The following is a 22,356-nucleotide window of genomic DNA, read 5'->3' on the forward strand; positions in this document are numbered from 1 at the left end:
CCTAGGTGATTGCAATGTAAAAGGTCCTTGAGAAATCATAGGAAACTTCACATTAGAGCAGTTTCCCAACCTTAGCGCTATTGATTGACATTTTGGGGTGGATGATTCTTCGTTCTGGGGCCCCTGTGCTGTGGATTGTGGCATGTTTGTAGTGTCTCTAGCCTCTACCCATAGACCCAGTAGCATTCTTCCAGAGGAGAAGCATGGCATTAGATCATAAAATTATAGTAAGAGTGGCTTTTATACTGGCCCCTGCTGGTACATCAGGTCTTCCAGAAACTTCTTTGGGAATGAAGTACTAGGGGACAAAAATCTCTCTTAAGAAGCTGGTATAGGGGTGCCTGGGTGGTTCAGTCGGTTAGGCATCTGACTTCAGCTCAGGTCATGATCTCACAGTCCGTGAGTTCAAGCCCCATGTCAGGCTCTGTGCTGACAGCTCAGGTCCTGGAGCCTGCTTCAGATTCTGTGTCTCCCTCCCTCTCTGCCCCTCCCTGTCGTGTTCTCTCTCAAAAATAAATAAACATTAAAAAAGATTTTTTTTTTCAAAGAAGCTGATATATTCCTGCCTTTCTGTTCATTTTTTTTCTCCCTTTACTACTAGGAAGGTCAACGTCAATACTAAAACACATTCAAAACCAAAACTGAAGCACAAAAAAGGTAACTACTTAGTGTATTTCCTCCTCTCTGCCTGACTCTGATTTTCCTGATAACATTTTGTTAATCTTTAAACTGACTTATGTTCCTCGGAATGAAGTAGGAAATAAGGCACCAAGCACCACACACTGCTTAGTCATGACCCAATGAACCATTGGTTGTAAGGAAGGACCTACTACACTTTTTTAAAGTTTATTTATTTTTGAGAGAGCACAGACACTAGTGGGGGAGGGGCAGAGGGAGGGAGACAGAGGATCCAAAGCAGGTTCTGTGCTGACAGCCAAGCCCCAGGTGGGGCTTGAACCCACGAACCGTGAGATCAGGACCCGAGCTGAAGTTGGACGCTTAGCTAGCTGAGCCACCCAGGGTGCCCCAGGACCTGCTACATTTGAATGACCTTGTACTCACCAGAGGATCAAGCATGTGGAGCAAGGAAGGGTCAGCTCCTTTGGCCTCGAGCTTTGTCGGGGAAGAGGCTGAACTGTGCATGTTGGAGGAGCCCAGTGGCCAGCCGTGTGACAGCCTCTAGGAGAATGAACACCAGCCTCTGCTGTTTACTAGAAAGTCTGGGAAGTCCCTTAGAAGCAAGGCTGTGAAAGGCAACTTGGGATCCATCCCTGGGATAATACCATCACCTGCTTTCCATGAATGAAGAGCAGCTTACTTTTAGTGAAATATAACCCACTCGTTAATAACCAGCAGTTTTAAAGCCTTTAAAAAATCATTATTAAGTGTGGCTATTTCATTTTAAATGCAAAATCCTTGAATAGACCAGAGATCTTAATTTTTTTTAAATATAGCTGAGTATTTTAATTATGAATGTACTTGCATATTCTCAGCATACTTCATTATTTATGGAGCTGGTGAAAAAGCTTTTTAATTAAATAGCATGCTGGCAATCCATTGTGAAATGTATAGATGTAGGTTTTCCTAGCATTAAGAAACTAAATACACACATGAAACACTGGCCAGCACACATACTTTCACACCATGAGGTATTTGTTTCTGAATGATCTTAAAGTTTGACCAATTTTTTTTCTTTATTGGTAACAAAATAAATGGTATAATTTTCCAGCACTCTGCATGGTTATTCACGTTCAATGCACTCGGTTAATTTGGAAATGGGGTAGAGCAGTGGTTCTCAAAGTGGGGCCCCCACACCTGGAGCAGAAGCATCACCTGGGAACCTCCTGGAATTGCACAATTTGGAGCCCCACCTCAGGCCTACTAAATCAGCAATTCTGGGCATCAGGTGGGCGCCCTGTGATGTAACAAGCCCTCCAGATGATCCTGACGCAGGCTACGGTTTGAGAATGGTGGGGTGAGCAGTCTGGGTTTCATGCATGGGGGCCCTCGCTGACAGAATAGAGTAAATCGGGCCATGCGTCAGTCTCCCCATCAAAAAAGTACTGTTGAGGATTCTCTCTTTAAGGTTTAAAGGTCTGCTTGAGGTCCTCAGAGTTTCAAAGAGGTTAAAAGAGTCGTAGTAAGTGAAATATCTGAAGCACGATGTGGTTGAAAGTTGCCCATCAATATCAGGTGTATACTTACCAATTTTGACTCAACATGTATCAGGACTCAACTCACACATGGCCATGCTCTCCTTTCCCCAAACAAAAAGGCTCTGACATTGGAGCTGCTGCTCATTCCCCATTTTGTTGCAGGCTGTGAGGCCAGCTCTCTTCCAGAGGCACCCCATGCCTGTGTCAAGGCCGATGAGCAGGCTGTGTTACTTCCCCTGGCCAGGGGAGCCAAGGCCAGAAGGCGGAGCGATTTGGAGAAGGCCACACGGGGAGTCAGTGCCAGAGCTCGAACCAACAGCCGCCTGGCTCCCTGCTCTGTGCTTTGTCTTCTGAATGAACAAAGCTGCTTCTTAAGTACACATAAGCCAAACTGCCTTTCAAATTGCAGCCATCTACTTCGAGTTCAGATTTGCACAGCATGACATGAATTGGGCTGCAAATTATGCAGAAAACAGCCATCACATCCATCTGTGATGTCAGAATCCTCCAGTACAATGTGACCTGGTAGTATCTGAGGGAGGAGGAGTATATTGGGTCTGATTCTTTCCCGATGCAGTGTGATGAATCTCCTCGCGGCTGCATTTGGCCCAGTGTGAAAAGGTTAAATATGATCGAGGTTATCCTGTGATATGTTCAAGAGCAGATTTCACCTCCAAGGGTGCAGGCGATTAGATTTTTTTAATGGTAGAGTAACTGGAAAAAGAAAACACACAAATACACTCATACCTAATGGTAAACTGAATTTATTTCCTCTTGGAAAACAATTCCAGTAATCTCCAGGTTCAGACCGCAGAGTAAACATTAATAACAGTAACATACAGGTTAGTTCAACTGATTCAAGAATTTGGCTGTGTGAAATCATTAAGGAAAACCTTGAACACTCAAAGCTTCAAATGTATCCAGGAAAAAAAAAAATCTTTGACAGTCTACATAACAACTATTGCATATATAGTGATGCTACCTGTCACATTGCAAGGCTTACAAATATATATACGGGCCTTATCCAGCTGTGGGGTTCTGTTTTGTGAGAACATCTCTTCGTGGTTTGCAAGAATCTTCAGCAATAAAAAATAGTCTTGGATTTAACCGTTGATATACCAAAAGAGAAATTCTAGGCTTAAGTGTAAATAAAAGGAAGTCCAAACATAGTCTCATTTGTAAGTTGTTTTAATCTGTCTTCCTCGAAAATACTTTCTCTTAAGCCGTTTTGCTCACATTTTTTTTTTTTTTAAATCCTGCCTGAACAGGGCCCAAGTCCACTTGTCTTTATAAGACCATTTTAGTATCAGACGACATAATACATGTGCAACACTTTATATACAAGGAGTCTATCCGGTGCTCAAAAGTTCAAACACATGAACATCCAACAGTTTGATAATACAAGTTTTATGGTACAATACAATGTTTCTGAATATTATACATTAACAATGAAAGTTTCGTGCAAAGAGTAAAACATGTTCCCTTTTTGTGCCACAAAAGTAATTCTCCTTGAGAGACGGAACTTGCACTAACTGCTGTGTTGGGTCATCGTATGATTCTGTAAAGAAAAAGAAAAAGGGAAGAAAACACTTAAGCGATCTTATTGTCATCAGACCAAGTAGCCATACATGCTGGTGGATTGAGAATGACGTGAACTGTGTTTCTGCACGCTGCTGGATAGGTGCTTGCCAGGGCCCTGACCCCTCGCTGCCCCCAGTGAGTACCATGGCGGGGAGAGGCAGGGCCAGCGGCCTGTGGGAGGTGAGATGGTTGGCCCATGCCTTTCCTCTTCTCTGCCTCTGCCAGGCCTTCCCAGAAGACCCTCCCACCTGCCGTCCCTTCTTACCAAAACAAGACCTGCTTTTCAAAGACCAGGATAGCACTGTTTTCACAGTTTTATTTATCTGTGCATTATTTCCATTACAGATGCTTTTGTTCTCATTGCTCTCAGGTGGGAACGTCTTGACAGCAGAGGCTCTATCTGTCCCTGAATATGGCCTGTACAGGCAAGGGCTGCCTGGCCAACAACACACAGAGGGGGCAGGAAGCTTCCCCAGCTCCTCTCCTGGGGGGTGGGCTTGGGGCTGTCACAACATGGCTCAGGAGCACATCATAACAGCTGCACCCACCCCCAACCCCCGCGGAAGCAGCCTTTGCTGTACTTTGGTTGTCTCCTCTCCCTCCACACGGTGCGTTCCCTTTCTGAGTGAACAACCTCCTCCTCCACTGGGGGATAGCCCCAGACCAGGGACATTCATTCGGAGCATAAGTCTGCAGAGGGCCTGATTTCCACCTTTCCTCCTCTGCACTGTCCCTGAGCCGTGATGTCCCATCTCTGAGCTTACACACCCTCCCCTGACGCATCTCTTCTGCTCAGAACCTTGACGTCTAGCTCGAGATACAACCAGTTCCATGCTCCTCTCATCTAAAACCAATTTCTCCCTCCTCTGCTCTCCTCCTGCATTTGCAGCGCTCATAGAGTACATATCTGAGGTCTTGTCTTTGGTTATTTGTAGGCCTGGCTCTCTCCCTATGTCAGAAATTCTGGTATTCATTCATTCATTCCTTCACAAACTTCTGTTGAACACTTGTATCACCACCTGGCGCAGCCCACAGCATTGCAGTCATCGTAAAGACGCGGCCAAGTGAATGACTAGCTAGCCAAGGGCTACTGAAGGGAATGGGATGGTCCCTGCCTTCGTGCCTTCCAAGTGCTCACAGTCTAAAGAAGAAAGTCGCACGGGCACAAGATGGCAGAGCAATATGGAAGAACTGTATCGGAAATGAACACAGAAATGCCATGATCACACCTAATATTGCTTAGCCTTTGGAGTAACGTGTGTAACGTGACATTTGAGTTGATGCTGGAAACATGAAAGGACATTGGGGATGTACGGAGGGCACTCTGGGCCACCAGGCTCCCATAACTGAAGGCAATGAAGCGAGAATACACAAGGTATGTTCGTGGACCTGTAACTCGTTCAGATTGGATGGAGTCTCCTACAGTGTCCTGAACCAAGAGTACTGATGAGAAGGGAAGTTGGACGGTAGCTTGGGGCCTGGTTACGGAGCGCCTTCTGCACCTTGCTAAGGAGTTCAGGCTGGGTCGTGGAGGTGAACAGGTGCTATGGAAGTTTTTAAAGCAGAGTTTTTAAGCCTTACAGATCTTTGCTATCTCTTTATCCTCCATGATTAGCAAATTGCCTGCTCTGTGAATACTACTGAATGACCAGACGCTTGCCCGGTGGGGGCCCAGAGCACCAGGCTTCCCCTTCTCCATTTCAAACTTAGTGCATTTTTGAAGCCTGGCAACCAGTAAGATGAGGAACCTTATTTCACTCTCCCTTATTGAAAGCATACCTATTGTTATTAATGCAGTGGAAGATAAGCCTGGATCTTTTTTCCTACTTAGTAGCACTAGCCTAACAGTGCATACAGGAACAGATGATTTTTATGCCAAGCCTTTTTTTCTTTGTATTGATTCTAAATACTTCTGAAAATTATTTTTCACCAATAGGTAGACAGAAAGAGTAATCAAAATACCGAGGAGACTAAAAAACTTTCCTATTTCCTTAAAAATGAACACAGTGATGATCAGAGTTTATAAACAATACAAGAGTTCATATGTTCAAAATACCCTGTCTGAGCCTTTTGTTGTCTCAAAGGGTCAAGTCTGATCGGGTTTTTCGTTTATGACAAAAGTTACCTAAATGATAGGACACCGATGGGCAATGGATTTTTTTAAACCAAAGTTAAACAAACAAATTTAATAACATTAGTTTTAAATGTTTAAGTGCTTACAAGAGACATTCCATATTTGATAGGATTCTGGAGGTTAATAAAGGAAGATATATTGCAATCGCTCCAGTGTTTCGGTACGCGCCTCTATTCAGATACTGCAAGACGAAAACCTAACATGAATTGGCTGTAACAGTTAGCAATAGTTGTGTCTCAGATGCTTTCATCCTAAACCAAAGCCATAGAAGCCTCTTCAGAGGTGCAGAGAAATGAACAAATACATGTGAATTACTTATTACAACAGACTGAAGTTGCTACTATAAAGGATTTATGCTTTTCATATGACCAGAGAAAAAGATAGATCATTTGAGAGAAAGACAAGATTACGGCTTGGGCAATTCAAGCTTACACAAAAATAAAGAGCCCTAATACAAATAATGTGTAACTGGGAAATCTGGCACGGGACACGGTAAAGGCAGTAAGTTCTCTTGGTGTAGAGATGCCTGCATATGATTGACATTAGTTATTGTCATTTTTTTCCTTTCTTTTCTTTTTTTTTTTTGCTCCCACTCAACTGAGGGTGAAGTTAAGACAGGCTCCCGGAGTCCCGTGTCCACCCCTAGTAGTGACTGTCAGGATGGGAAGCGGGAATTCTGGTAGGCAGTCTTGGGTAAGGCATATTTGCACTGAAAGCAAAAGAAACCCAGTCCTCAAAGGCTTTCCCGCACCACCTTCAAGGAACCCTGGGCCGTGTCTGTCCCCTCACCCCTACGCTTTATTCTGAGTCACTGAAGATAGAAATGGCCCAATTTCATTTTCTTTTTTTTTTTTAATTTTTTTTTAACGTTCATTTATTTTTGAGACAGAGAGAGACAGAGCATGAACGGGGGAGGGTCAGAGAGAGAGGGAGACACAGAATCTGAAACAGGCTCCAGGCTCTGAGCAGTCAGCACAGAGCCCGACGCGGGGCTCGAACTCACGGACCGCGAGATCGTGACCTGAGCCGAAGTTGGACGCTTAACCGACTGAGCCACCCAGGCGCCCCCCAATTTCATTTTCTGAAGGAAGGAATGGGTGTCTGAACTGCATAGGTTGGGCTGACTTTAAGGACTGGAGGAAAAAGGTTCAGAGTGTGAGTCTCCAGACTTCACTGAAGATCCTGTGTTAAGAGAAACAAGAAGTTGCTTCATGGGAGCCTTCTTTTTATTTATTTATTAACAAGTGTTTTTTAACTTTATTTATTTATCTTGAGAGAGACAGAGACAGTGTGAGTGGGGAGGGGCAGAGAGAGAGGGAGAGAGACAGAATGCCCAGCAGGCTCCACGCTGAGCGTGACGCAGGGCTCGAACCCACGGAACAGTGAGATAGATCATGACCTGAGCCGTTATCAAGAGTTGGATGCTCAACTGCCTGAGCCACCCAGGCGCCCCGAATTTTTTTTAAGATCATTGACACGGTTTCTTTAGAAAGGGAGAACCGGGAACAAGTGGGAAAGATGAACAGTGGGCAAGAGAGGCACTAAGCAGGAAGAGACGGTGGGCCACTGGCCCAGCTCCCCCTTGCTCTGGCTCCGTCCAGGACACTGGTCCCGAGTCGCCACGGTACAACCGTGGATGCCCAGCAAGGAGGCTGTCAGCAAGCAGCCTTCTTCCACCTGAGAGTTTCGCGCTCTTTGGGTCCAGAGGAAACACTACACTCGAACAAAGCAGTGGGTCGTATCACTGCTTTTCCACAGCAATTCACGGTCCCCAAAGTACTTTAATGCAATGACAGTTTATGGGGAAAAAGATCTGTTCCGATGAAGGGAAAGCGTTTTACATAATCGAGGAGAACACCAGCGCAAAGCGACGGGGGCGTGTGAGGGGGTGACGACAGAAAAGGAAGTAGGAAGAGAAGAAAACTTCTGAAATCCCACCGAGAGCCATATTCTACTCTGCAAAAAGCCATCTCTTGGAGACCCCATGTCTAAGTAACTGAAAATTGCAAACCATTAATCCCAGTTATGAACAGTTGTTTTACACGAGGGGGGTTTGTGTTAAGGAAAAAAAACCCCAAAAAACAAAAACAAAAACCAAATCCACAGCACACCTTAAAGCTTAAAAGAAGATCCATCTACGTATGATACCTTAATAGCCAGGTTTCAAAAACCACTCTCCTTACGGTAAAGGGCCCCATTTGGGAGGAGTGTGGTTTTTCCCCCCTATAAATGTGAAATTAAACTTGGAAAGCTAAAAACCAGACAAGGACCTTCAAAATTCCCTACTAGCACCATGCATGCATCTCTTTTAAAATATGAGATGCCTTTCATTTCACAAGACTGGAATTCTCATCTTGGGCTTTGGCACGCTAACAAATGATTAATTCAGCCTCCTCCTTTCTGAGAGCTGACCACGTTTACTGGTCAAACGGCTTAATCCTATTTAACATGCAATCCAAGCAAAATATTTTTAAATAAAAAATAAAACCCCGTGATCTCCTGAAACTGTTCACCTTGGCCAAGTTACCCCATTTTCCTGCGATCTTGAGGTGAATCTGAATATTCGCACCAACAACAAGGATGAAGTTAAACTTTGGAGGAAAGCCCAGGGGGAATCTACCTTCCCAGGGAGGAGAGTCTGAGTGCCCACCCCCAAAAGTTGTGGCCACAGATTGCCCTCACTTGTCCAAAATTTTGGCAGAGGTCACGTCTCGTCTGGCTCTGTAACTCTCTTGTTGCCATCAGTAAAATGTTAAGTAGTGATGGTAATAAAAATAAAAACTGCGTTTGAATGGAAGTTTTGTGAGATCTGTTGATTCAAATATGTTAATCATTTTTACCATGACTTGCCTATTTATAGCCCTTTGTCTCAAACAAATTCTGACAAGCTTTTAAAAGTAAGAAAAAGAGCCAGCATGCTACTTTAAAAAGGAAAGAAAAAAAAAATAGAAATAACAAGCTTTCCACTAATTCACCATGCCATCAGGATCCTGAATTTAAACGGCAGTTGTATTCAATTTAAATGAGATGTTTTCCAACCAGATGAAATAGGAGGCAATTGTGGCTCTGTAACAATGCAAGGCGGGAAGAAATAAAAGAAATATAAAGATTAAGTGTGGCTGTTTCTTTCAACAGATGGTGACAGCACCATGGCGGCGTGTTGTTTTTTCTTTAGTTGAAGAATGCAAACATCCGTAATCAATCATCACTGATTAACTAATTATATTAGCCTTCCTTTTATCACTAGGGTTGGACCTTTATCTGTAAACACTATGGATAATCTGTATGCTCGTATTTTTCCAGAGGCATATTTCAGCACACACACAGTTACGGGCTGCACGCAGAATTCTACATTACCGTCCACCTTTAAGCCCTACTGCTTTTTTTATTTTTTATTTTATTTTTTTTAAACAAAAGCAATTGGTTTCCAACAGGCTGGATAATAAGTCTTTTGACCTGCATTCTTCTTTGACCCATTAAGGTCACCCCTGTGCTCGGGCATATAGCTGACTTAGGAAATGCCTGCAAGTCCTACATTTCATCTCCTGCCCACTCAAAATAAAGCTTTCTTTAAATGTGTCTGTACGGGTCCCTGAAGGCCAAAGAGGCATCCCTGTAGTGGGCAATGGAGGGACAGAAGCTTCTGCCTTTATTAATGAATGCAGACCATTATGAGTCTGGCTGGCTCCTTCCCTGTTCCCAGAAGCATATACTGTACGTGACTTAAAATGCTAGAATATTGACACAAAGCGAGCCGGGCACCCCTAAGGAAAATTACTCCTTGGATATAATGTAGGCTCGTAACAGCTATTAGAGTACAAAATAAAACCCTCCGGGATCAAACTGACATATACCGCATTCCACCTAGTCCTCAAACATTAGAAGAATTTCTTTGTGAAGGCATTCTCAAGGACAGCATTAAACTGACTTTTGTAGCAATCTGCAACAGCTTTTTGGCTCAGAGCTTTTAGTACTAAATCTCTGGTTTGAATCAATACAAGTACTATATCTTCTACATTAATCAATACATTTGGTTCAATACATGTTCTATTAAATTATACTTTCTAATCAAGATTTTTACATTTCCACCCTCTCTCTTTTTCACCCCCAACTTCTTTTGCTAGCGAAATAGTTTTAAAAGTGTAGGCACCTCATGACGACGGGATACTGGGGTTTATTCCCCCCCACACGCTAGAGAAAAACTATGGCAAAGGGCAGCCTTTAAACGCCTTAATAAGGTTAATGGGATGTGAATGTAATAAATGAACATTTTCGAAGTCCAAACAACTACAGAAGTACTCAGAGTTTTAAATTAATTAAAACTGAAACTGCTACAGTGCTAGAAGTACCATTAGTAATGTTCTAAAAATTACACGGAAGACCCAAATCATCCAGAAGTACCAATTAGACCCCATTTTGCCACCCCAGAGTTTCCACTCTCCACAATCCATGTAATTCCTGGCTGGAGAAATTTTGGGTAATTGTGTTTCGCGAACCTTACCCGGGAACCCGCAGGAACATACACATGGGTATGTGCAATTTTGTAAGATATGTTATATTTTAATGAATAGTCCTTAAAAGATAAATAATACTTCCCAAAGTGTTTTGGGACTCTGAAAACATAAATAGCCATTTTCATAGCCAGGAAAGCTGACTCATAATTTTTACTTTGGTAGAATTTACTAAAATGGGGTCCTACTCTTTTGTTTTGACACAGCAATGGCATTTCAGAAACTGTCATATGCTTTTGCCCCTCTCTTTAATGCCATGAATGTTGCATCTATGATCATGTTTGCACTGACAGAATTTCCCTTTGTATTTTTTCACATGGTAATACCATCGCCATGAACTTACAGAGACACGGGTGCATTTTCTTTTGACATTTAACAGTTCACATGGGCTTGGCCTGACATCTCAAAGCATTTTCTGGATGACACCAAGTCATATTAAAGCAAAATGTGAAAGGGTGTCATCAGAAGTGACCAGAAAAATACAAGATCTTAACGATAGAAAAGGACCATTAGGTTATTTAGTCGATCCCCTTGCTAGAACAGAATTGTTTTATAAAGTTCGTACTCGTTTTAAGTGGTTCTGGCAATGACGTTTCCATCACATCTCCCATAAGAAATGATTTCACATTCTAGTAAATTTCACTGAATTACATTTTTATTGTTGTTGTTCTTTGAACATTCATGCTAAATAAGTCTAGAAAAGGATGGTCTGAGATAACCTTGAAGCATGCGGACATTGGCATGTTCATGAGTTTATGTTTAGAAGTCTTGGCCATATATTTGCAGCATTAAGCTCTTCTCTCTCATCCAAAGGAAACCAAAAGACAATCCAAGAAGCCATTTCTTAGTCATTACACAAAATGTGTCACTCAATTGCTTTGTTCTAGAGAGAAGCCTACAAATTAAATAGATTCTAGAAGGCCAGTGGGACTTGCCTTTCAACAGTCAACCCCAACACTATTGACATGTTGGGCTGGACAATTCCTTGCTTGGCGGGGGGTGGGGCGGGGGTTGTCCTCTGCACTGTGGGATGTTCAGCAGCATCTCTGGCCTCTATCAAAAACATGCCTGTTGTCGCAACCATAACTGTCTCTAGACATTGCCACGTATTCCCTGGTGGGGAAAACAATCACCCCCAATTGACGATCACTGTTTTACAGTGTTTTGAAAACACAATGAGTTTGCTGTGCCATGCTTGAGCATGCTGCTTAGCCTTCAGGCCAAGAGGTATCTCCTCCGCTAAATCTAAAAACAAACAAAAAGGATAGCAAAAGGGACACATACACTGCATGGGGCTATATCACATACCATCTTCAAATATAGTCAATGGGGGCGAGTGGGCGATTGTTGAGAACTTTTGGAAAGGATACGTAATATCCTTTGAGATATATCATAAATGGCATTGCTTGTATGAAGAATCGAGTGTCTCCAAAAATGTCCACTCATTCAGCAATGTGACATCCATGTACCATCAGTGAACAAAGGTAGTACATTTTCGTGGCAATTAATCAATGCCGTTTTAGGAATATTTGCAATCTAACAAAGGATCGATATTAAACTTAGAATTCATATATAAGGTATGAATAGTTGGACTATCTACTTTGAACAAACAGAAGAGCCGTCATCCTTAATTTGCTGATCTAGATTTAATAGCAGGCATCAATTATATGTGTAAGTAATGAATACGTCAGAGAATCAAAGAAATGATTTCAGAGCTGGGAGGGTCCTAGCAGCACCTGTTCTGATATCTCATTTTATAGATAAAGAAATTAAGACCCAGAGAGTATAAGCCAGCTTCCAAGGTCTTCTAGCTACTCCGGTGGCTCAGCTGGCTTTGGGTGTGAAGCAATTGCTGAGTGGCACTGGTTGATGTGTTCTAATCTCTGGGCGGGGCCGGCAGCAGAGATGACGGACACCCACCCTCACGGCACTCACCAGCTACAGCGAGGATGGGATGCTACGGGCCACAGAGAAAGGACACCTCACCTCTTGTGAGAGACAGTCGACTTAGTTCTCAGAGGAGTCACACTTGCCTGGTGCTGGAGTGATGAGGAGAAGGTTAGAAGGGAATGACGGGCACCAGAGGGAGAGTAAGTGTGAATCAGGCTGAGAATCGGGGGAGAGGGTGTAGACCATTCAGGACAGGAAGTCATCCGTAGGGCAGGAGATTGTTCAGGCTGGGCAGAGACGTGGGGAGCCCCTTCAGAAAGAGCCTCTTTTCGTTACAGGCGCTCTTTCTCACAACATCAAACCAAGTTGGGAAAGCCTATGGTGGTTAACACTGTCCCAAGAATACCCACCTACTGACCTTAGCCTTGGTCTAGGATGAGTCTTCTGAAGCCTAAGCAAGGACTAATTTTCGAAATAATGCCATGTCCAAATTGCTAATGTAGAACAATTTTCTAGAATTTGGACAGTTAAACATCAGAGAAATAAAACAAGCCACTCTGGCCCACCAGTTTCAAAAGGGCAGTACTGCTCATGGGTCACACATGGGAAACGCTAACATCGCCATAATTTCATTTTTCATTGAAATCTTAGAAACGATAGTAAAATTTCAGTTGCTAGCTGACCCTTATCCGTTTCACCTACCTGCCAGGCTTACATTTTCCCATTTTGGAACTGGCAATAGCACACAGTATCTACTATGTTAACTGGAAGCCTAGACTAAAAAGAGCACAGCAGCCGCTGGGAAATACATTACAAGTATAAGGTTTATTTTTTAAACAGAACAGTGAGTTGAACTACTTGTTTACATGCAAGGAGCCAAAAGAAAATTTAAATCAAACTATACAAAGCCAGCAAAAGTGAAAGTGAGGCTGAAGCCAAAAGATGCTGCTCGGATTCTACAAGTGCAGGATCCCAGCGTATTATGGGACAGAAGGCTTTGATAGGCAATACAGTCTAATAAGATATTCAGGGATTAAGTCAGTGCTTCACGGACAGATGTGTCCATGTGCCAGTTGTTGCTAAGCTTTAATTTTTCCCCCTGCAATGTTTAATTTATCACACTGGCGCTTTCTAAACTAGAACATCTGTAAACAAGGTTAAGAATGACCTCCTTCCAATTTTACATCGGTGAACAGTGCCCTTCTCCGTGCTCTAATTTTAGATACCTTAAAGATAAATAAATCTGCGGGAGGAAGAAAAAAAAAAAAGAAGGCTTGTCTGACACTGTAATGTGTTCATCTTGGGCGAATACAAATTTCCTTTCCGCCCGGCTCTTGATGAACACAACCGACTCTTGCTGCCCAACCCATATTCAGGCACCCCCTTCCCAGTCAAACGCGATTAAACAAACTTCTGCTAAATATTTAACAGCCTCGTGTAGTAATTAGCAGCAAATAATGGGAGCTTAAATTGATAATTGCTCAGAACTGTGCTCTTGCCAACACGACAAGTTTCCCGCTCCTCCCTTTTCTCTTAGATTTTGAATCCCGGAAGGTTTTGTTTTTAAAGGACTTAGTTAGTGAGATTACCCTCGGTCATGTTACTTGGCCCAAGACCTTGCAGTCAACTTGGGCGAGTTTTGCCATCAGCTGCAAGATTCTACCCGCATCACTTATTTCATTTGTGTTTTTGAAATCCATTGAAATTTAAAGTTACATACCTGAAAGCTGCTGGAACAGGGCATTGATTTAAAAACTGACTGGCAGGCTTAGGATTTAAACTCTGGTCCACTAGATTCAAAAGGTCATCTGATTAGAATGAGAGACGCACAAGGCTTGTAATTTATATTCAAAGGGTAACCTTTGTAGGGAGAAGGAGGGAGCAAGGAAGGACTCTTTCTGCTTTTCCGCTTGATACGGACAAGGATTCCCTTCAACCAAATTCCAACAATTATGAAAAATAGTTTATTGAACTTGGGCAAAAAGCGAAAGAAATGCCACTTCCTTGCAGTGTATTACTTCTTTTATTAAAAACACCGCCACACTCCCTAGGAGGTGAAGTCGTATTAAGAGTAAGTCAAACGCGTTATAAATCATTAAGAGTAACAGCAAAAAGTCTTTCCTCATCACAAGCAACCAGATGCTTGTCTACTAGAGCATTTGCTTTAGTACATAAAACGGATAAAACTATAAAAGGACAACATTTGACTTGCATCATTTACACAATTAAACTGCCTAAGTGTAAGCATGCATGTGCACATCCATGCCAGAGCTGGATGTTGGAGTGAGCATGTGCCGTGGGGGGGGGGGGGGGGGGGGGGGATGTTACATCCGTGCATGGGTTCTACAAGGTAAAATCCCTGGTGTTTGCCTCTGATCTTTCTGTCCCTCATCGCTCATATATTCCTCCATGGAGAATGCAATTAGAAGGAGCCCAAAGTAGCCTCGCTTTAAATTCTTTTTTTTTTTTTTTAAGTTTACTTATTTATTTTGAGAGAGAGCACATGCACACGAGCAGGGGAAGGGCAGAGAGAGAGAAGGAGAGAGAGAATCTCAAGCAGGCTCCACATCGTCAGCACAGAGCCTGATGTGGGGCTCGAATTCATGAACCACGAGATCATGACCTGAGCTGAAATCAAGAGTCAGACACTTAACTGACTGAGCCACCCAGGCGCCCCTGCCCTTGTTTTAAATTCTAAGAAAGTCTTTTTAACATGCAAGTATTTCACAAATTCAAGTCTATTTGGGTGTCCCTCACTTTAAAGTAAAACAAAAACAACCCAAAAACTCTGGTTTGGAGAGAGGAGAAATAATGTCACACTCGAGGTGGGTGCTTGTTTTCTTGCTCGCTCTTTCCTCTCCTTTTTCCTCTGTGTGTTTTTGTGTACTGTAGAAAGTTTCCAGTCCCCTTTCTCTAATAACCTCCCGCCTCCTCATTCCCTGAAATCACCCGTTTATTAGCCAGTTCACACAGGCAGGCACGAAGAGAGGAAATCGGGAATGCTTAAGTGTATCTCTTATCCTTCACTGAGCCTCATCAGGTCTTCAGGTTTATTCATATTTTCTCCTGTCCATCATCTACTCTTGTCTCGGGATCTTTCGGGCCTTACAATGGCGGAGCTATCCCCGGCTTTCCATCCGGCCAAGAAGAGCTTCTGTTTCCTTCAGAAACCCCCACATTAAACTCCCATTCTCCTCCCACGTCCTGGGCACCTTTTCTGGAACTGCTTCCAGGTCTCTGCGGGACAGTTTCCTCCCCTCTCAGGGTACACAGAACTTCTAGAGGGACAGCCTCTTGTTCCCCCTGCACAAAGATGTGCTGTAACTATGGTGAGAGCAATCTATAACCCTCCCGTCCTTATATAATTTGCTACTCCAAGTTAATTTTAATTCATTACAATAAAGCAATATAATTAAAAAAACAACTCTTTAAAGTGAAGTATTTAACATGATCCTGGAAGAAAGACAGCTCTAACAGAGGGCCAGGCGGCAGGCGCGGTGCACACTCATGCAAATTCAAAGGTGAGCTGTAAACCAGTACATGCAGCAACACTGCTATGCATAAAGGGCCTGGCAACGGGAGGCCTCATTCTAATCAGTCCTCAAAGGAACCTGCCATACAGAAGTGGCACTTATTCTAATTTAAAGCCCTCATGCTTTGCTTCAGTGTTGCAAAATTTATAAAAGAATAACTTCATTAAACCGCCTGGCACTTCAAACACAAATGCAAACCAGCCACAACACAGAAGGAGCTGGACAAGAGGAAGAGAAATATTCCCAGAGAGTTGTTAACTCGGATATTAAAATGAAGTCTGTGTTTGGGCGCTTCTCTCGCTGATGACCGGGTTTGACGCGCAACTTTCCTTCACCAAGGATTGCTGCCACACGGCTCTTTACTTCTGTCATGAGGCCTGTTACTCCTCTGAGTCTGCCTAATAACACTGGAAATCATTCAAAGCGGTTCGGCAAGCCACATCACATGCAGAAATACGTCTGGCAGTACATAAATGAGCGCTATTCAATGTCCCTTTCCTGGTCTGCAGAGAGGAGACTGATTCTGAATACACACTATTATAGTTTCCATTCGCCAGGGTATATATTTCAGACTCTCCTAAGTTGTTGAAAAACTAATGTAAAAAAAAAATCCGCCCCCCCCCCCCAACCTCCGTCTTCAAGAAAGAAAGCAGTAATAAGGGCTAAGTAGAAACAATCTGCCCAACTCATGCCCAGCACTGGAGAAAAGTTATTGTCACATCCTAAAACACATGCTTTCAAGGAAAATTCTGTTTCTCCCTGGAATCAAAGAATCAAAGACATGCTACAGTAAAATAACTTCAGGCTAGATTTCTAAGCTACGATGCAGTTTGTGTCAGAACACACATCATTTCGTGCTGTCAGCATATTTCTCCAAATCATTTCATTTATTTATTTTTTGGGGGGGGATGCAATGCAAAGACAAAGCTAGAAGCCTGTTGAAAAACTCCAACCCTCTGAGACAGTGCGTGTCACATACAAGCTGTATTATGCTCTGAGATCTTGAGAGATCCCAGTAATAAAGGGCCCCTCTCCTGTTCGGTGTTTCTCAATACCCGCATCCAAATTTGGGCTGAGATTCTGTGACAATGAGAATAGAGCAAGCATTCGAACCTTTTGAAAATGATAACCCATGGATGGAGAAGAGGTAATGACCTCAGGGTAAATCCCTGAAGGTGAATCTCTCCAAAGGTGCATAACAGAAGACGTTTATTCCAGCTACCTTTCAGAACTGGGAGGTGGGGTCTTGCTCTTGTTATTGGATACTCATGCCGGCTGAGCAGCGGACAGATGGACACCACGGATGTGAACACTGGTGATCGCCAAAACCAAAAAAGCCCCAAAACCAAAAAACAACAACAATGCAGTGTCATGTGATTCAGTTCATCCCTAGGATAAACAAATACTGACGTTAATGCTCTACATCTTTAGGGAGATGTTTTACAGTGCCGAAGGCTCTTTTCCATTCACATAAGGCAATATAGCGGTGAAGGTAGGTTTCTATTATTTTTCTTCTCCATGAATAAAATAGGGCTAATCAGATGGAATGAATGAGCTAATTCAATTACAGGCAGCCTTTATTGTGCAATAAAATATGGATTATTGATCTTGTGGAGTTGGCAACGCATGATGCAAATTCAGTGCATGGGACCTGAAGATGGGAGTTTGACTGTTCTTATTCATGATAAAACCAGCAAAACAACGCTAACTAATTAAACCCAGTGCTTCAAAAGGGGACGGATGAGAGGTCACCTCACAGGGCTGGAACAGGAGCCTGAGGAGACCCTGTTAGCAAGGGAGCCATCCCTTGTTAGATTCCTACAACGAAGGAAGGGGGCATGGCTGGGCTCCTCAGGCCCATCTGTGGAGAGGAAAGCGAAAACTTGTTGGGTGGACTGAAATTTACTTGATAGGCACCTTGCTACAAATCCAATTTGGTCCCGTTATAAGAACGAATGTATTGTTGCAGCTTTGCACTCGTTTGAAATACAGCGCCAGACTGTTTTAGCAGAATCCTTTGGTCCTTTATCTCTTAAAAAAAAAAGAAATGCAATAATCAACGCTGTTAGAAAGAAAGCAGCTCTGAGTATGAGGGTCACGTGGAAAGGAAAGCGTATGCAGTCAACACTAAAGGGAAAAAAGAAGGTGAGCTCTGATATTCGATGTATATTTACACACCTCAGTTCTGCTTTCCCATTTCCCCTTATAAATCTGCCCCCAGATACTGTGGCCTGCTGATTGTGTTTGTACTCTGCTACAGAGCGCACACCAGACTGTCTCTGTATTCCTTATAAACTTCTCCCTGCCTTCCCTGCAAAGCTGGCATTCTTCCTTTTGACCAGGTTCATCCTCTACCTTTCTACGGACCACAGCGAGCCCGCCCACCATCCCCCTCCCCTGCCCGCCACAGCACAGAAATATGCTCTTTTCTCCCCTAATTTTTCTTTTTGAAGAGTCAAAATGGGTTCCGTGTTTTGGTAGGCATCCCTCCAAAGCATAGGTAAGCGTACATGTGGCATGTTTTCGAAAAAGACTCCGGCGGAAGGGAGGAATCAGAGATGCTAAACAACGCCACGCAAAGTTGCAGACTGTTCGGCTACAGTCCAGAAAATGAATCCAATTTTTCATTCTGTCGTTATAAATATTTCATCGCAAATGGTACTGATTTTCTGCAACTGTGGTTAAGCAAAGGGCCTCTGTGTGAATATTTAAGAAAAAAAAAAAAAGAGGAGGAAGACAACGAAGAAGAAGGAGGGGGAATGAAAGATTAGCCACCAATTAATTTCTTACTTTAAATGTAAAAGATTCTGGGAGAAATTCAACAGTGATGTAGTGTGTGACTCAAAGAAGGAGAAGAAAAAAAACATTTACTCTGCTCTTCTTCTGACAGTTTCTCATAAAATATCTGCAGCCCATCTATCTTTTAGTACTCCAGGCTCCTCTGGAGAGCAGAAAATGGTGGTTTAAAGCTCACTTCAGTGCCAGTCTGCGGGAGATTGCTTTCCACAGGACCCCCGCTGATGGAGGCCTAGGGGAAGAGGCCCAGGAGTTATTCAATCAGCCCGAGACTCTGGGGCGGCTGGGGGTCCTTTGAGGGCTGATTATAAAGCTGCCCTCCTGTTGCCTGCCTCGGAACAGAATGAAATGAGCAGCCTCTTGCTGAGCAGATACTGCAAGAAGGAATTTCACCTGTCATGGAGTTTGTCAGAATTTCAGGATTTATCTTGGTGCAAAATTAATAAAATACCAACCAGGATTTCAGGCTGACTACTCAGCTGTGTCATCTCAAAGTGATCTTTCACCCAGGAAAACCTGGACAGTGAGTACAGCCACTCTTGCCTTACTTTCCCTTCGGAGGGTGAGCGAGACGATGTAATACCACCCAGACATCAGGATGAGATTTTGAACCAATTACACACAAGGCCGAATTACGTGTGGGTGCTACTGTCTTAATGTGTGACCTCTCACCCCGCTGCTGTAGTTCTAAAGCCTCTTTGGAATAAGCCCAAGTCTGAGGCATAAAAAGGCCATTTCTGCAGCTTATAACACAGTAGGTCCCCTATGGCATCACATCTGTTAAATTCATACACTGGTATTTCAGGCCTGAATTTGATTTATCTTTTAACAACAGACGATGTTAAGAGCACAGATTGTGAAACATTACAAATTAATCCTGGGTCCGCTGTGAACCGGGAGGGGCAGTATCATCTTTCGTTTTAACAGGCTGTGCCCTCCTGTCCGGTCACCCTCTGGGCTCCCCGCCGAGTGTGGGAGTGGGGAGTGGGGCGGGAGGCCCCCTGAGGGGATGGGACAGGCAGGGAACAAGTCTCCCTGCCAGCTCTGGGGCTCTGGGCTGCAGCCAGTTTTGGAGCTGGGTGTCTCTGCTCATTCTACTTCAGAAGGTGGCTTGCACCACGCAGATCACCAGAGTGTGTAAGAGGGGTTCTGCGAAGCCCGGGGTTAGGGCATTTTGAGCACAGGCTTGCGGAGCCCCGAGGCAATTAGCTCTGGTCCTCAGAGTTGGGGGGCGTCACATTGCAGATGGGGCAGCATGTGGGGGACCGGGTTGGCGCTCACGCCACCGGCTGACCTGAGCCACGGGACAGAGGGCATGCACATTTCTCAGATCCAACTCTGGACTCTGAACTCAGGTTCAGGACAGACGTGACTCCAATCGCAACGCACACCTTGTCTGCTGTCCCCGGCCTCCTGTCGCGCTCAGACCATGGGTGCCCCTTACTAATCGGCGATTGGCAGCACATCCCCGGCTCCCAGAGTCAGCGATTGGTTTAAGGCCATTGCCGCCTGTCCGTGTTCTACGTGAGACATTAAACGACACCGTAATGCATCCCTTCCAGCTCTTCTCCTAGTTCCAGGACAGTCCCGTTTTGGAGCGCCACCTTTAACAAAGCAGTAGTGGCCCGACAACGTTTCCGAGATCTCAGGAAAAAGTGAGAAAGAGAGAGAGAAAGCTTGCAAGCGAAGGCACAGATGGTGGGCGGAGACGCAGGGTGCTCTCAGCAGGCTTCAGTGGAGATGCATTAACTCCACAGAGGGATGAGGGCTTCCCACCAGTACCATCATGAATTATAACTGAGTATGGGAGTGAGGTCTTAGCGCCTGGCTCACAGCAAATAGACTGTTCTAGTTTCCTGCCCAATCACCTTTCACCCTTATAAACTCAAAGCACAGCAAAGCTCACTGCTGCTATTTAATGGTATCCCGGTAGCCTTTTATGTGTCTAGAAGGCGCGCAAACTTAGCAGATGTGCCCAGTGGTGTAAGTCAGATAATTACAAAATTAAGTTTTGGCGATGTCAGAAAAGGAAACCTTTCACGGGTGATTCGGGTTTCCAGTGAGAGGTGGTCTTCTGTCAGCCGGGGAACGGAATCAAAGCAGGAGGGGGCGGGCGCGAAAGAAAGATGCCCACCTCTCAGACACCCTGGGTACCCGGGAAGAGCCTCCCTTTCGCGCACTTTCTCCTCCTCTTACGGGAAGGCAGTTCTTGCCCAGTTGGTTAGTTCTCCCACTCGCGCATTCGATGAAGTTATCAATGAAGGAGGTCTGTTATTTTAGGCAGTTTAAAATTTCACCGCTTTTAAAGGACTCGTTTACCCTGCCTTTCACTCCCGTTTAAAGCCTTGGAGTTGCTGTTCTAAATGACAGCACCGCGAGCGAGCACTGCTTTTAAGCACTATTCATCTCACCCGCCACATCTCAGGCTTTTACAGAACACTGCTCTCTCTCTCCAATAAGGGGAACTTACTCTTTCATAGCTGCAGGGCAGAGCCTGTTCCGAGCTGTAGATTCGCTGCAAATATAACAATAAAGGATACAAATGTGAATTCCTCTTAAAATACACGCTTGGCTCTGAAGCTGCCTTGCCTTAGCAAACTCGATCAAGAGCAGCCTATCAATCTTTCTCCAAATGCACAGCAACAGCTCATTTCGCGCGGCTGTCCGATGGATCGCCACATCGATGGATCAGAAGGCGCGGGAATGAATTCTTTGCTCATTTCAGGGGATTTATAGTTGAAGTCCATGATTACCATCTCTCTTTCTCTAATTGTCACAACAGTTGGTTATGGGGGTGGTGTTTTCCAATAGTCGGTAAAAGTTTGTAAACACAAAGGCTCTATTCTTGGCATTTTGTCTCTGCTAATGTGAGGAAGCTGATCCGTGTGTGGAGCAAACATCTAAAATAGGAACATATGTGGGAATTTAACGTGCCTCTCCGGATTGCAGAATGTTCTAGAAATTTGGATTTCCAGGTCTCTCCAAAGGATCTGACTGAAAACGTGGTGAGACAGAGCTCTGTCTTTACAGGACAATCATGCCCGCAGTTTCTCGTTCCTAAAGGAGGCAGATCTTCTGGCGCTGCGGCAGCAGGCTGTCTTGGCGACATACAAGGTGGCAGGGCCAGCAAAGCCCAGCCAAGGCAGAATATGGCAGAGGTGATGAACATTTCCAGGGGGTGGGGAGGGAGGGGGCTGTGGAACTGGCCACAGTGCTCTTCAGTACACCCTAGCTGGATGCTCCATAAAGTCGCACTGATGGCAGTTCGGAGATGGCCATCTGTCGTCAACTCTGGGCCAGACAAAAAAATAATGTAATGGCAGATCGCTAACAACAGGGCTGTTGGAGGAGGGAATGACTCCTAGAACGAGGAGGTGGTGCTCCATCTTTTAATAGCGAAAACCAGCCATCGATATGAACATCAAGAAATTAATGGATGGAGAATTTTTAAAAACTGAGCTGGGGTGTTGTAGAGACGACTCAGATGTAAATAAAGTGGCTTTGGCTTATTGCTATCACCTCTGCTGCCCCTACTTCGGTCATATTAACCACTTGATTCTTGAGCATTTGACTAGCAGGACACATGGTGAAGCAGTGAGGGCCAAATTTAGAAAAAGGTGAGCCCATGTTGTGCCTCCAAGCATGCACACGCAGATTAGGCATTTATTGGTACAAAACGGGTAATTGAAAATGCATTTACTCATTTAGTCCAAATGAGTTCATTGTGACAATCATGCTTCTCTATCTTTCCGTAC

General features: G+C 44.1%; 1 protein-coding gene across 3 annotated transcripts in view; it reads right to left on the bottom strand.

Annotated features, from left to right (window-relative positions):
• Positions 1–2,904: 2,904 nt before the first annotated feature.
• ZNF521 (zinc finger protein 521) overlaps positions 2,905–22,356 on the bottom strand; it is a 278,740-nt gene continuing 259,288 nt past the window's right edge. For all 3 annotated transcript variants that reach the window (XM_060613482.3, XM_060613480.3, XM_060613481.3), the window contains one exon: positions 2,905–3,714. In XM_060613482.3, the coding sequence (XP_060469465.1) occupies positions 3,685–3,714 (30 nt within the window). In that variant the 3' untranslated portion in view covers positions 2,905–3,684. The remainder of the gene's footprint in view (positions 3,715–22,356) is intronic.

This window comes from Panthera onca, chromosome D3 (genome assembly GCF_046562875.1).
Source record: "Panthera onca isolate mPanOnc1 chromosome D3, mPanOnc1 haplotype 2, whole genome shotgun sequence".
NCBI lineage: Eukaryota > Metazoa > Chordata > Mammalia > Carnivora > Felidae > Panthera > Panthera onca.